This window comes from Furipterus horrens, unplaced genomic scaffold, assembly GCF_987537825.1.
Source record: "Furipterus horrens unplaced genomic scaffold, mFurHor1.1.pri manual_scaffold_7, whole genome shotgun sequence".
In the NCBI taxonomy this organism is placed as follows: Eukaryota; Metazoa; Chordata; class Mammalia; order Chiroptera; family Furipteridae; genus Furipterus; species Furipterus horrens.
The window spans coordinates 74,202,013-74,218,080 of record NW_028327177.1 but is presented as its reverse complement, the minus strand read 5'-3'; the positions used below and the strand labels follow the sequence as shown (position 1 = coordinate 74,218,080).

General features: G+C 38.5%; 1 protein-coding gene across 2 annotated transcripts in view; it reads right to left on the bottom strand.

The window, feature by feature from the left end:
- Window positions 1-2,007: 2,007 nt before the first annotated feature.
- The window catches only part of DECR1 (2,4-dienoyl-CoA reductase 1), a 29,414-nt gene continuing 15,353 nt past the window's right edge, over window positions 2,008-16,068 (bottom strand). The window contains exons 3-10 of one of the 2 annotated variants that reach the window (XM_090283818.1): window positions 14,509-14,566; window positions 14,308-14,394; window positions 13,289-13,436; window positions 8,781-8,880; window positions 4,657-4,729; window positions 2,749-2,895; window positions 2,262-2,324; window positions 2,008-2,161 (exon numbers count right to left, since the gene is read on the bottom strand). In XM_090283818.1, coding sequence (XP_090139944.1) covers window positions 2,102-2,161; window positions 2,262-2,324; window positions 2,749-2,895; window positions 4,657-4,729; window positions 8,781-8,880; window positions 13,289-13,436; window positions 14,308-14,394; window positions 14,509-14,566 — 736 coding nt within the window. In that variant the 3' untranslated portion in view covers window positions 2,008-2,101. Of the gene's footprint in view, window positions 2,162-2,259; window positions 2,325-2,748; window positions 2,896-4,656; window positions 4,730-8,780; window positions 8,881-13,288; window positions 13,437-14,307; window positions 14,395-14,508; window positions 14,567-16,068 lie in introns of those variants that run through there. The other variant, XM_090283819.1, reaches the window with a different exon arrangement.

Here is a 16,068-nt window from a genome sequence, read left to right as displayed (position 1 = left end):
CATGTTGGTAGGTATTTGTTGAAATTGGCACTATCACACAAACCCATAAAAACCTTAGGAATAACAATTTGGAAATGTATGTCAAGGGTCTTTAAAAGCTTCATAACCTTTAATTAATAACAATATTTCCAGGAATCCATCATGAGGAAATAAGTCCAAGTTCTAAAAATGTTTTATGCCCAAGGAGTTCTTCCCAGGTTTACATATTACACTGAAAAATAAAAAATAACCTAATTCCAAAGATAAAGAATTAAAATGATAAATATAAACAATGAAATGTGAAAAAATCATATTTATGAAAAAAAACAGAATCTGATTTATCATACAATCTCAACTGTTCAAAAAAAAGGGAGGTTACAAAAATATTGTGACAAAAACCAATATTTATAAAGTTATAAAATTATAAACATAATGTTAATTTTACCAAAAATAGGGATATAGTTATATTTGTTGAATTAATGGTGAGAAAGAGTATATATTCTGGGGGGGGCAGTTAAAAGGGCTGAAGATGGCTACTATGAGAAGAGACCGTCAGAGCAGGCACTATGGTAGTACTTTTGTGTAAAATATACAAATTACTTTTATATAAATACAAATTAAATTAAAAGGTAAAGTCTGAAAACAAATATACCAAAAGTATTAACAGAAGTTTTCTTCAGAAAGATAGTTTTTTATCCTCTCTATTCTTTTGTATTCTCACATTGTCTATGACAACCATGTCTCAGAAAGGAGGATCTACCTTTCACATATATGTTTTACATTTTCCATGGTGTTTTTATTTCTTGCATCTCACTTAATCCTCATAAGAGCCCTATGAAGTAGTCCTGAATTTATAATGAAGAAAATAAGAAGTGATGTAACTTATACAAGGTCATTTATATAAATAGTGGCACTGTATTTTTCCTAAACCACAGAGGTATCTATAATTTAAAGAAGACGAAAAAAGGATGATATCCTAAAAAACCAGGTCAAAGCTGGTACAGTGGGATGTCAAAGCTACTTCTTCCAAAACTAGAACAGACCCATCTGTGTACACACCTAACTGCTGGTGCAATAAGGGTTTCCATGTGGGCTTAGAGCATATATACTCAAACAGAGGAACCAGACTCTGTGGTAGATCCATTCAGAGGAGGCAAGGTACAAGCTACTGCCCTCTTCTGGAAAGCTGGGCAGTGGGGACAGTCAGTTTGCTGAGTATGAAATGAGTGATTTCTGTGAAAGTAAAATAGATCTTTTAAAAATATTAGCTCAAAATTATAGCTACATAGGCCTGAGACTGTGGCTTTCTTATTATTTGATTCTCAGGATGACAAATTAGTCAAGCCAAATATGAACTGAAATGAAATGATACACAAAAATATTTTATAAGCTTTGTGCATCTTCTCTACAAAGATAATCTATTTCTCTTTGAATCTGAGGCAGAATTCGACCTCTTTGGTATCGTCTTCTTTGAAATCTGGAGACAGAATGAGTTACTTCCTCCTGCACACATTACTACTGGTGGAACGGTACTTATCACAATGCGTCATAAATAATTATTTACAGATCTGTCTATCCTGACAGTGAGTTTCTAGAGGGCAAAGGCTGTAGATCAGTCATATTTTTTCCTTAGTACCAAATAGAATTCCTGGCTACAAATTTGTTTGACTTAATATTGAGCTATCCAAATAGGATAACTTACAGGTCAAGTGAAAAAAAACTATATAGGAAAGGCAGAGTCCATTAAATCCATCCCAGAACCTCGATTTTCTTCCTTTTGTGACTTATCACATGGACATGATTTAATATGTAGCTCAAATGCTACTTCCACCACTAAGAGTCTCCTCACTTTCTCAGGTCCCTTTTCTTGCACTTCGAATCACCTTTTTACCTCTATCAAAGCCTTCACCTTTTTCACTCTTTTTTATTTTTAAAATAATTTTAAAGAAATGAGATCCCACCTCATATATCTTTGGATATACAATGTGTACCTACCACTGACCTGGCACATAGCACGCGTTCAATGAATGTCAGTTAACAATTTATTAGACCTGAAAATATTCAAAAGATTATAGGCAGTTTTTGTCATTTCCATAGCAACCAAGACGAAGGCCAGAGTGTCTTAGGAGCCTTTTGTCTTCCTGATTAGTCCTTCTATGGTGTCCCACTGCTCCTTGGTGACCTCAAACAAAAAGAAAGATCAGTTTAATGTGGTTCTTGCATGTTTTTAAAGCTTAGTATCCTTGCTTCTAATATTATATTATATTCAAAAATGGCATTACCTTCCTTAGGCTGTTGAATTCCCCTGAAATAAATACTTCCTCTCCACCATCAAATCTAATGACCTGAAAATAAAAAATAAAAACTCTGAAACTAACTCCTTTTTCAAGTTTCTGAATCATTAGCCACTTCCCCATCCTTGGCACTTTCAATCACAACTGAAGTTTGAAAGACAGAACTGATGATTAAACCTAAATTGATTTATTTTCTTTAGAGTCTTCTCTCTACCATCTCTACAATTTCAAGTTCTTCCCAGTCTTAAAGATCACCTTAAAGACACATCTACCAGAGTAATTTTCACTTAATAAAATTAATTTATGGATGAGTCAATTCTGTTGGCTAAACAATGTATATTAATATTTGGATATTATGTAAAGCAAAATAAATATTTTAAATCATATCTGAATTCAACATCAAGTTTAGTTCCACAGTATGCCTCCCTCTACCCCCACATCCACCTCCCCAAAGTGAAGAGAAAAGAGTGTTTACAGCCCCATTAATCCAAGAAGCATAATCACTGCACAGAAAAGCAGCAAGATTGGCAAGCTCTTCCACAGTCCCCAGGCGACCACAGGGAATTCTGTCGACCATTTCTTTCTCAAATGCTCCAGTTGGGTCCAGACGGCTAAAGGCACCCTTAAAAATTAAAAAAAAAAAAAAAAATTTAGATTGAATTTTTTTAATGAAACCCCTTTTTCATTTAAGAATAAACTTGCATAAAATGGAATGTTACTATGGCAGCCTGTTCATATCTTGGACTTTATAAGCAACAGAGTTTGCCAAATTCTTCCACATTAACTTAGCACAAAACAGGTCATTTTCTATAATATGGACCTTAAAAAAATCACTAGAAAGTGTAACTTTTTTAACCTCAGTTTCTTCCTCTGTAAAATCAGGATACTTATCTCAGCTACCTCACATAATTGCTGTAAGCATCAAACGAGTAAAGGTTATGACACTACACTGATATGCAAAAGCTTAGTGTGTGGGAGTCAAGGGGCCACAGTTGTGTGACTTAGCAAACACAGAAAATGACTCAAGTAGGAAATATCTAAGAGGAAATTCCTTTTCTTCTCCTTTCTTCTCAAATAATAGGAAATGAAGAAAACAATTTCTGCTTCCTGTGATGGTGAGGAGTAGACCACGGTTGGGTATGGACATTCCTGGAAGAACAGAAGGCCTGGACTTTGCTGCACTAGAGCCTGGAGGTGACGACATGAATGACCCTTGAGCCGGGTCACTCTAGGAGTTTCTATACTTTGGTTTCCTTTAATCTCTTTAAAACCATATGCTTGTTATTCATACCTCTACTACAAACACTGTCACAAACTTTTTTCTATCTTTCTCAGCACCTTTGCACACAGTAGGCACTCAGTAAATATTAAATAAATAGTAAAATGCAGGGGATCCTTCCTAGATTGAGATTCTAGAATGAAGCTTCTTTTCAAAGAGTGCTAGCACAATGCCACACTGATCATGTGTTTGGACATAAGCTTTTGAGTTATTTTCAATTACCTGCATTAGACTATTACTACAGTGCCAAATAAGCTATTCAATGGCATTTCATTCTCTGATGTTTTTTCTTTACATTTTCCACCCTTTAAACTGTCAAATAAACTAATACAGCCATTTCGATGTTAATATTTAATACCCCAGAACCACCTACAACCCAAATGCTCCTTAGCATTATCTTCCAATGTGTTTCTACACCTAGAACAAGTTACCAAACATCACTTCAGCCTTCCAACTATATCCCAGCTGGAATTATAAATTCCTGCTCTACATAAAAACAAAAAATGTGAGAGTGATATCATTTGGGGTAAGGTGAGGGAGCAGAGCACCACCTGTAATGGTGTTAGTGAGGATCTTGAGCTGCAGGAGTTTCTGCAGGATTACTGATGCAGAAGAAATGTATGCAGTCAGAAAGGTTTAATCAGATGGGAATCACATGACATGCACAGTGAGTGTTACAAGTGAACAGGCACAGACAAGAGTCAAAGAAATGCTATCTAGAGTAAGACCAGGCCTCCAGGATCCATTTCTATAGCACTTCTTAAACTAAAATATAGATTTCCATTATTTTTAAAAAAGCACGTCAAAGTGAGAATCTTTAAAACATGGTAAAAATTAATAACTATGAGATAGAAACAAATCATTGAAGCAAATTAATGGCATAAAAGATTCCAGTAGATGAAGACACTGAAACCAACATGATAGTCATAATGCTGAACCTCTGCCCCTCTTATTTCTCAGATTGGATGATGCAAAACCCCTTCCTACCACCAATGTTCCAAGCTCAGGCCTCCCTGAAAGTCCTTCACTCACAATCAGAATATATCCATTCATGTTTCATTCCTTAACCACTCACAAGGTGATAGCAAGCAAACTGTGACTTACTTTGGTTTTTATAGGTCCTGGTTGAATCACATTAAATCGCATTCCATACTTGCCCCATTCAGCAGCCAAAGACCTAAAATTTAAAATAAACCACACAAAATTTAGACTATGTTAAAAATAATAATAACTACATCAGTTGACAAGTACTATTATTATCTCTGTGTTACAGACAAGGCAGCTAAAGCACAAAAGTTCAATAATAAATCACTATGGCTAATGAGTCATCTTAGTGGTCTTGATTCAGAGTTCATGCCCTTGGTCACTGCTACACTGTCATTTACATTGTTATGTCCATAATCATTCTGCTATTCACATTTCAGAACCAAGTACAGTATCAACACTCACATCTCGAGCAGGTATTAATACTGGGCATAAAACCATGAGAGAAGCATGACCCCTCATGTTCTGAAGTCAGTCCTGTATTTACAGTTTCAGTGTAATTATGACAGTATATTGGATTATATTTGTGACTTCACAGGTGCTTGAATTATGTAAGGAATGGGTTAGAAAGATAAAAAATATTGACCATGTACATGGTTAACTAGGCTTTAATACCATTGTTGAACTGCACTAAAAAGGAAACAGGAATCTAATCAAATCTTGCTAAGTGCCCTGAAGCAAATATAACACCAATAGCAAACATGGAACTTGAAAACAACCTGTGTGAAAAACCTACTGGACAGAAAGGTCTAACTTTATTACCTAAATTTATTTTAGGACTTTATCTTCATGTGTATACACTTAATGCAGTCTTAAAAACTGGCTTAAGGTAACTTACAAGAATATATATAATGCAAATAAGAAAGAAAAGATAATTTGAAAGTAATAAAGAAAAAGGAACAATTATAAAGAAATATAACAGGGCAACGAATAGAACTAGTACCTAAACATATTGTGAGAGTCCACATAATTACAACAGGAGTGTTACAAATTTGTGTCACTCTTTCCATGATGCTACACAGAAAGGTGAGTCTAGTCAGTTACACAATGTACAGTGCCCTTAATAAAAAAACAAGCCAATTTATCAGGAAAAGCATGCTGTTTCTGATAAATGACAAAAAGAGCATTTCTTGTAAGCTATATAAAAGAAAAGTTATGTAATAAAATCCTGTCCTTAAGACAATGTCTCCTCATAATAGATACAAGGGAATACATTTTTATGAAACTGTGACATACCCATTCCTGTGTCCTGACAGTATTCCTTCAGCAGCCAGTTCTAGAAGGGGTATGTGTGTCAAACAGTCTTGTCTGAGTTAATCCTCAGGAGTACTTAGAACAATGAGTGGGCTGCGTGTTTTTCACACAAATCATATACAAAAGTTGCTTTTCTGCATGGTGCTCTGACAGTTCATGACCACATCTCCACTAGGTGAGTCCTCTGTACCTACTGCATGAAATCTGATGGGGACATAGTGCCTTCATGCTCAGTAGAATTCCTGAGTCAAGCAGTCTGTAGTGTCCTGTGAAATGCTGAGCAACCCAGTAAGGAGACTGCCTGGAGGAGAGGTGTCCTCTCTTCTCAGAGGTGCCCAGGTAAGTCCACCCAATGCTGGTTCTCGATAATGAGCTGCATCTGAGGAACTGTTGTGACATGATAGAACCCATCATGTCTGCTCACTCTGCACATCAGGATGCCAATGAGAACATGCTCAACATATGTCACCATCACTCTGTTCAACCCATAGATGTGCTGTTATGAGTACAGTCCCTCTTTCTTGGTTGTATGATGAATGATTTACTGTCCTGAGAAGTGAGTAATGTGTGTCATGGCTGCTTAAAGAAAGAAGTGCCTAAGTCTACGAGGGGGAACTGGAAGGCTTCCCTAAGGAGGTAACACTTGAGCAGACACTTTAAGAGGATTAGAAGTTTATGTTGGGCCAGGGGGAAGGAGAGGATGGAAGATATCAGAAAGATGACTAGGCATTGGGCCAGTAGGAGTAAAGGAGAAAGGCTAGACAGCATACAGGATTAGGGACCTATCAACCCTATCCAGGATGACCGTGTAGCACATGTAGGAGAAGTAAGGGGATAGGGATTCAGCTGCAGAGAGAGGCACACATTTACTGAGCACCCACTATGGGAAATCACTATGTTGTGATACAAAAAAAGCTGCCCAGAATTAAGGCCCTTAAAGGACACAAAATTGAAACTTCTAACAAGATTGAAAGGTCAAAACAAAACAAGTTTGATATTGTATAGATATTTCTGAAATAGTCAAGTTCCAATCCCTTATTTCCAATACCATTTGAACTTATAAAAATAGGTAATTATTTCTATTCAGACAAAGATTCGATTTCTGAGTAAATTAGTATTTCTTTTTATCTGAAACAAATATGTATGACATTTAAATGCAAAAATAAAATAAAATTTTAAAAAAGTATGTTGAGACTACTATAGGAAAAAGAGAAATCAAGCAGCTCCGCAAGCACTGAGCCCAGCTGTGTTCCAGATCCTGCAACATTGAGTATGCAAAAATGACACTGAGCCTTGCTATGTTCTGGATCCTGCTGTGATGTGTGCAGTGGTGACAATGAGCCCAGCTGTGTTTCGGATCCCACCATGATGAGTGTGCAAAGGTGGCACTGAGCCTGTGTTCCAGATTCTGCCGCACTGAGTGTGTGAATGTGACGCTGAGTCCTGCTGTGCCCCAGATCTCACCACAATAAGTGTGCGAAGGGGTACCGAGCCCCACAGCATTCTAGAAGCCACTGCAATGAGTGAACAAAGATGACACTGAACTTGACTGTGTTCCTGGCCCTGCCAGAATGAGTATACAAAGGTGACCCTGAACCTAACTATGTTCTGGGTACCACCATAATGAGTGTGAAGGTGACACTGAGCCCAGTGGTGTTCCAGGTCCTGCTGCAATGTGTGTGTGAAGGTAAATGGTCACATGTGGCTGTGGGAAGTCAGTGCTCTAATGGCATGTGCAAAATTGTCCCTGATGCCCCTCTCTGTGCCCCCACTGTATTGGTCCATGGCCTGTATCTCAGAATCAACAACACTGGATGGCATTTTTTTCTTAGAATATTAGTCTTCCCACTAGATTGGAACAGTTTTCAGAGTGCACAGAGTAGAGAACAATTAATTCTGTTCCAGAGAAATGAGAGAAAACATCCCAGAGCGGGCTACACAATGCAAAGTATCACCACAAATTCCAACAGGAGCAGAACTGGGCACAGAGGTGTGACACTGCATAGTGTGTTTAAGGAGGCGTGGAACAGGTGAAGGAAAATGAGAGCCCAGTACAACTATGGTGTGAGAACATGGGATCAGATGAGGATGCAGCTGGCTCTGCCCCCATCACCATCATTTCCTCGGTACCCAGGGCAGTGCCTGGCACACAGTAAACATTTATTCAGTAAATCAACAAATAAACAGAGCCAAGGGTAAGTCTGTTCAGAAAGCATTTAATTCCAAAGAGTAATAGAAAAATGATGTAAGGTTTTAGCAAGAGAGTACCATAAGCAGATATATATTTTTAGAAAGATGATTCTGGTGGGAAAATATAAATAAAACAGAAAGAGGGAGGAGACTGATCGCAGAGAAACATATTACAGGGTTACAGTAAGCCAGATAAGCACCACCAAGAACCTGCATCTCAACAAAAACAGTGGAAAAGATTGGTGGTGAAGACTCAAAAAGCACTCATGCTGCTGATAAATGGTCACAGAACCTGGCAAATCGTCACTGGTCTATGTTAGCCCTGTTGGTCTCACAACGAAAGGGTGCAGGTGTGTTTCAGGGAAAGGTAGGGCACCAGTGAAGGGAACAAGAAGGCTGTAGTCATGTGCTGAATAATACAGTAGCCACTAGACACCCAAGGCTGTGTACTTTTAATTTTAAGGTAATTAAAGTTAAATAAAATTCAGTTTCTCAGTCACAGTAGCCACAATTCACATATGGCTCTTGGGTAATGCGGAAGTACTAAGAAAGTTCCACTAGACGGTGCTGCTGTGGAGAGCCGCCCTCATCTAGGAGATAGGATGTCTGTCTCCTGGTGGATCCAAATTAAGCTCTGTTTCACTTTTTTCCAGATGGAGACTTCAGCAGGAATTTAGTCCCACGTGCTACCAAAGGCCAGTATTTATCATTTGTGACAGGAGTAACATGGGTGTACTCACTTGTTCAGGGCTTCCACTCCAGCTTTGGCAGAAGCGCTGGGCACCACAAAGCCTGACCCAGTCTCAGCATAGATGGTGGTGATGGAAAGAAATGCTGCTCCTGGAATTTTAAAAGGACATAGAATTAACAATACAGCTAAATCTGACATTGCTCTTAGAAGTATCTTTTTGGATAAGTCTCCTTGGACAGGGAAACAAAAGCAAAAATAAACAAAAGGGACTACATCAAACTAAAAAGCTTCTGCACAGCAAAGGAAACCATTAACAAAACAAAGAGACAACCTACTGAATGGGAGAACACATTCACAAATTATATATCCAATATGGGGTTAATATCTAAAATATATAAAGAATTCATAATTTAATACCAAAAACCCCCAAACAATCCAATTAAAAAATGGGCAGAATACCTGCATAGATATGTATCTGAAGAGAGCATAGAGAGGCCAATAGACCTGAAAAGATGCTCCACAACACTAATCATCTGGGAAATGCAAGTTAAAACCAAAATGAGCTATCATCTCACAGCAATTCCATCGCCCGGATTATATCTGAAAAATCCTGAAACACCAAATCGAAAGGACCTATGCACCCCTATGTCCATAGCAGCTCTATTGACAATAGCCAAGTGCTGAAAACAGCCTAAGTGCCCATCTGTAGATGAGTGGATCAAAAAACTGCGGTACATTTACACAATGGAGTACCATGTAGCAGAAAAAAGAAGAAACTTCTACCATTTGCAACAACATGGATGGAACTAGAGAAAATTATTCTTAGTGAAATCAGCCATGCAATGAAATAAAAATACCTTATGCTATCATCTATTACAGGAAACTAATGAACAACACAAACAAATGAGCAAAATTGAATGAGAGGTATGTAAACAAGGAATAAACTAACAGGAACAAGGGGGAAGAGGGGAGGGAGAGAAGAGGGTAAGAAGGGGAAGGGTCTAGTCAAAGAACATGTATAAATGACCCACGAACATGGACGACTGGGTGGGGAATGACTGGGAGAAGGGGTGGGCAGGGTGCAGGGAAGCAAGAGGGAAAAAAAGTGGGACAACTGTAATTGAAAAACAAACAAAAAAATTTTTAGTGGGGGGAAAAAATGAAAATATAAAGAATGGAAATGCCAGTTCAGTGAATATTAGAAGGACAAGGATTTTCCTTCACACTGTATATTTTTCTCCCCTATCTGACCCCTCCAGAATTTGGCATTCTGAAGAAGTAATGACATAAGGTTCTTTGCATAAAACTAATAAGACCAGTTGTTAATAGAGGTTTTGTTGACCAAGACTTTGACTGGAATGTCATGCCTAAAGGAGACATGCTTGGGCTCTGGTTGTTACCAAAAAGCCCTGAGGAACTAGTATTGACATTCAAAGGTAATAAAAGCCCACGAGATAAAAGGCCTGGTACCATGGTTGGTTGTGCGGTCCACAGCAATCTTTCCAGGGAAGGAATGAAGGTTGTTTTCCTGAAAGATGGCTAGAAGGGACCTTAAGGCACAATGGAAAACCTGAAGGACTTGGAAAAGACAGGTGTTTACAGGTGAGGCTCAGCTTCTGTGCCCTGAAGGGCAGACTGAAGGTCACCCTAAATGTTTCTTGTGTCAGTTCCAGCAAAACAGAACTAAAGATTATAAGTGATCATTTGCTGCTCTTGTTGTGTTTATGCAAATGAACAGAATTAATTAAAAATGGACTTAATGCAGTCCCTTTAATAATAAGGAGGGTAATCTTAAGGAGAAAAATCGTGATTCAAGGAAAATCTCAATGCTCAGTGGTGGACTATAAAGTAGTGCAGCTAACCGTCTTTAAAGTTTCTTTTTCACTTAAAATATGTTTTCATTTGAAAGTTAAACTATGTCTGTGGTATCATCAAAGATGTTTAATTTACAGGCAAGAAGAATGTCAAATGCCTTGCAACTGGATGTCTTTCCAATAAGACAGTCTTACAGATTTAGAGACTTGTTTGTCGGTTATGTTATATAAATTAACATGTGTTTTTTTGTTTTCGAAGGGCATAAGTCTATGATCTCATTACCTAAGTGATTGTCTGTATGTATAGGCCTCACATAATCCTGTCTGCATCGCTGCTTCCTGAGACTCAATGGTTTGGCTGAACTAAGTGGCTGGGTTGGTGAAGTATGGGGTGGTCTGTGGGCTTCACTTTAAAACTGGTTTCACTTTTCTATCCTAATGGCTTGGACAGAAAGGGCCCAGAGGTCTGAAAGGGGAGAAACCTAAAATATTTCCCTCAGCCCAAACTAAGTATAATAGGCAAAAGGGTTTTGGGCAGGTGAGATGTGCCTGACACACCTTCCTCCAAAGAAGCCCCGTTTTTTTTTTTTCCCCTAATGTGGGACATTGAAAAATTAATCCCTGCCTTTTTTCATCTAGTGTTTATGGATTGAATAATGTCTTTTAACCCTGTTGCCAAATCTGTTGCCCCCAGAATACAACAAGGATGCCAGCCTGTTAAATCAAGCACGCCGTTGTCTGGAGACAGCCAACTGATCTGAAGTCAGCATGATCTTTCCCCATATGGGAAGGCCACTCTGCCTTCCACACCCCCACTCTTATTAGGGATTTCTGGACCCAAGGGTAGGTAGGACGACGACCATGTCCAACTTGAAGCAGCTGGAGGAGCTCGAGACCGTCACTCATTGTCCTTTATAAGATTATAAAGGGTCTTAAGCCTGAGAGGGAGGGATTGTTATTTTTTATTGTTAAAATAATTAATTAAATTTTTTTTTTTTTAAGAATAATATAGGAAAGGGTGAAGCCAGAGACCTTGCATGTATGACCCATGTTCATGGACTGGGTGCGGGGGGTCCGGGATTGCTGGGAGAGTGATGTTGCTGGGCAGAGGGGAGCAAATGGTAAAAAATTGGAACTATTGTAACAATATAATCAATAAAATATATTTAAAAAATTAATAATGTACTCAAAAAGCACCAAAATATTCTGTTAAATAAAATCTTTCCCAATGTTTGGATAATTATTACCCTCTACCATTGAAAATTTTATAAAATTACTTATTTTAAATGTACATTATAAGAAGTCCAAATTTTAAAACATTGAAATAAATATTATGATTTATCATTTATAGTTTACAAATGGACTTCAATTTTTTTGCTAAATATATATGTATGCATTTATTTTAAATGATGAGTGAAAAATAATTGAGCTATTCCATTGTGCAAACTGAATAAAAATGAGAAAAGAAAGCAAAAAAAAAAAAAAAAAGAAAGAAATACAGAGACCAAGTTGCTGGGGCAGAAGGGAGAAAGAGGGGTCAGCCCATGCTTCTGTCTCCCCTCCCCATCACTCATCCCTTCTGAAAAATCAATAACAGAAACCCAGTCAAACTCCAACCTAGTTCATATCCCCTTTGTGTGGTGGGAATGAGTAGTCTGGGTTTGAATTTCAGTGAGAGTCTGGATAAAGGGCAGGTGTTCTCAGCACACACATAAAGCTGGTGTCTGACCAATGCCTTCCACCCATCTTGACACCCTTCCCCAAGCTGGTCTGAGAACTACCCATACTACACAGAGTAAGAAAGCTGGCTAGCCCCAGGCTTCAAGCCCTGAAGGATGTCCTTCAGGGAACAACACAAGAACCCTTCCCTTTGGAGCATCTAAAAATATTCCCTCTCTGAGAAAATACCTCCCTTCTTTAGCCCCCCCCCCACATTCCTCAGGGACAATGTTTTGTCCTGTGTCACCAGAGGCTGGTGCACGAATACCAGTAAGTATGCTAGATGAATACACACACACTGTTCTAGACACACATGTACACATGTACCTACTATTCATATGCATGGACTTTTATCCAGAAGCTGGTTCACGGGACTAAAAACAAATGTCCTTGTAGTAACCCCCTATAAACAGATTGTCCCTCCAGTGTCTCAGCCTCCCTGTGGTTTTCCTTACCCAGGCAACTCACCACGTAAAACCCCTCATCTGATCAGTAAAGCCTTATCTTCTAAACATCCTGCTTTATCCCTCATGCCACCCACTTATGTGCCAGAAGAAATCAGCCATCCCTGAATGATCCCCTCATCTTTTCCACCCCCATACTTTGCCATAACCTTTCCAACCAGTCACATCCTTTATGAGACAACTTTGAGAGATCCTAAGGAAATAACCCTGTTTGCTTCAGAATCAACACCAAATTTCCCACTGGGAATGTTCCCAATTACACCCAGCCTACCTCCCATCCCATTTCCTACTGCTCTCCTTCCAGACTCTAACCATCTCTGAAAACCTGACAGTCATCCAAGGGAGAGATGGTCACTCCTGTCCTGGAATCCCAATGCCTTCAAAACAGTAATCAAAGCTCATCACAGCACATAATAATGACTAAAGGATCTTTACTCTCTGTGAGACTACAATTGTCTGAGTGCAAATACTGCCCTACTGACTTCGATCAGGGCCCCAGGGCTTCACACGGAACCCACACACAGTGGGCACAGTGAACAAAGAAGAATACATAGTCCTACCTTTCTGTGCTTTAATTAGTTGCTTCCCAATTTCCAGGGTCACGAAGGCTGTGCCATTCAGAACTATGTCAGTGATGGTCTTCCATGCATTAGGGGACAATCTTTCGGTGGGAGAAATAAAATTGCCTGCTGCATTGTTTATCACAATCTAATAGAAGAATACAGCAAGTTAGAGAAACTTTTAGATGAAGAACATTCTTCCACAAGGACTTCAATTTCTGAAACTTATTAATCCAACTAACACAATAAAACTGCATACAGTCTGCTCTTAATCACCATTAGATTTGAGCTTGTGAAAATCTCCTGTTATTTTACCAGATTTCAGAATCCTGATTCTTTGTCAAAATCAAGGTAGTGTCTATTATTAAGAACATAAATACAGATGAAATACCTACCATGTGACTATATTTCAAGGAATCTCAATTAAAATGCCTTTAATTATGGCTTAAGTCACCTAATGAAACTCCTGGCTGATGATCTATTTCTTCACTATCAATAAAGATCCCACTTAGTTCTACCGCAGAGTCGATATTATTGCTGTCTGGACATATCTTTAACATAAAAAAAGAGCTCTCTTTGAAATTACTGGAGGAAATGAATTTCTCCCAATATGTAGACCTAACAACAGCATCATGACCATGCAAATGGCAGGTCTTAAAAGGAGAAACCTGGACCTTCTTGTAGGTTCCTTGTTTGTATTATTCTTACCTACAGGGATGGTCAAGGTTATTAGGAAACGCAAAGAACATGAATCCTTTAAGCTAGGTACTGTGCTCTTGGATAATTGTTATTCTTAATAAGTTCACAATCTTATTAAATAAAGTGAAATCCAGTTCGTTCTGCATGACTGTAAATGCATTTAAGGTATTCCTGAAGAGACATGGTGCAGCTGTCAGTTCTAATCTGGTCCCTGCTTTAAGCAGAGCTTGCTTCTTGATGGATCAGACAGGTGCTTCACACAGCATTGCAGTGATCTCAATGGACAATACCAGCACCGGGGCCTCATCACCACGACTCACATCAGGGTGGCCTGCCACTCTGATCATCTCCAACACTGCATTTTGTACCATGTCAGGATCCCGCACATCACACTGAACCACGTGAACCTGTGAAGAAAGACAAAGGAATTCTATCATTTTTCAGACTTCCAAAAGCAAAAGATTATTTTTAAGTATGTTATCATTCTTAAATTTGAATCAAGTAACTATTTTTAATTGTACCTTATTTCCAGTATGAGAAGAAATCTCTTCTGCAGTGGCTTTCAAAACATCAAACTTCCTATAAGTAAACACATGGTATTTTGCATTAATTCTGAAATGATGTAATGTATTTTTAATTTCATAAATTAAAAAACAAAGAGTATCTATAGGTTGAAAAGATGCATTTTTGAGGCCATACAAAAGCTACAAATAAATCAGTTTGAATAAATGCATTTTCTAAAAGCTTGATTCAAACAATTTTTATGAAACTAATGTATTGAATTATTTACATTTAAACCATTTGTTTTGTATCTACTCATAGATTTAATTTTTTTCCTGAATTAAAATAATTTATATCTGTCCCCAAGCCTACTTTAGAAAGAAAACATATTCATGATATAATGTAAGCTTATATTCTACTTCATAAAAATCTACACTGTGCATAAAATCTATGATAGTAGATTTTTAGACCAAATTTATGTATGTAAATGCGTTATAAGGTCTGTCCAGAAAGTATCCTACCATGTACTATGAAACAGAGACATTTATTGAAGAAAATAAAAGATACAAGAAACATTGTATACAGGACAATGATGCCTCAGTCCTCTTCAAAGTAGGCCCTTTTGGACCTCACAGAGTTCTCCCAGTGTCTCTGCCACTGTTCAAAACACTATGCAAAATCATTTTCTGGAATCGCCATCAGCTGCCCTGTCGTATTTTCCTGAATCTCATCTACGGTCAGAAAGCTCTTCCTTTTCAAAGGTGATTTTAGTTTGGGGAAAAGCCAGAAGTTGAAGGGTGCCAAATCTGGGCTGTAGTGGGGATGAGTCACCTGGGTGATTCGACATTTCACCAAAAACTGCACAAGAGGTGATGCATGAGCAGGTGTGTCACTGTGATGAAGCCGCCAATCACCAGTTGCCCATAGCTGCAGCTCTTTTCATCGTATTGCATCTCTCAACTGACAAAGAACATTGAGGTAGTACTCCTTATTAATTGTTTGGCCTGGAGGGGTGTACTTATGATGGACAACACCTTCCCAATCAAAAAGCACAGTTAACACGGTCTTGATCTTGCTTCAACTTTGCAGCACCTTCTTCAGGCATGGAGAGCAAGGCAACTTCCATTGGCATGACTTGAACTTTGTTTTTGGATCATAGCTGTAGACCCATGATTCATCTCCGGTTATGACCTCCTTGAGGAAATCTGGTTCACTGGAAGTGGTTTGAATCAAGTCATTAGCAACTGCAGCATGATGTTCCTTCTGCTCTGGTAGCAAAAGCCACAGAATAACGTTTGTCACCTCACATTTCATGCCAAGATCCTGCATCAAAATCTCAGACACAGTAGTTTTTGGAATCTCTAGTTCAGCTTCTAGTTCCTGCACTGTCAATCACAGATCTCTGTTGATTGAAACCTATACACATCCAACATTCTCAGGCATTCTGTTTGTCACAGGCCTTCCAAAATATGGGTCACTTTCAACAGATTCTCGACCATCTTTGAAGTGTTTGTATAACACTTTTATTTGTGCTGCATTCATTGCATCATTCCCCAAAGCCATCTGAACCATCCAAATAG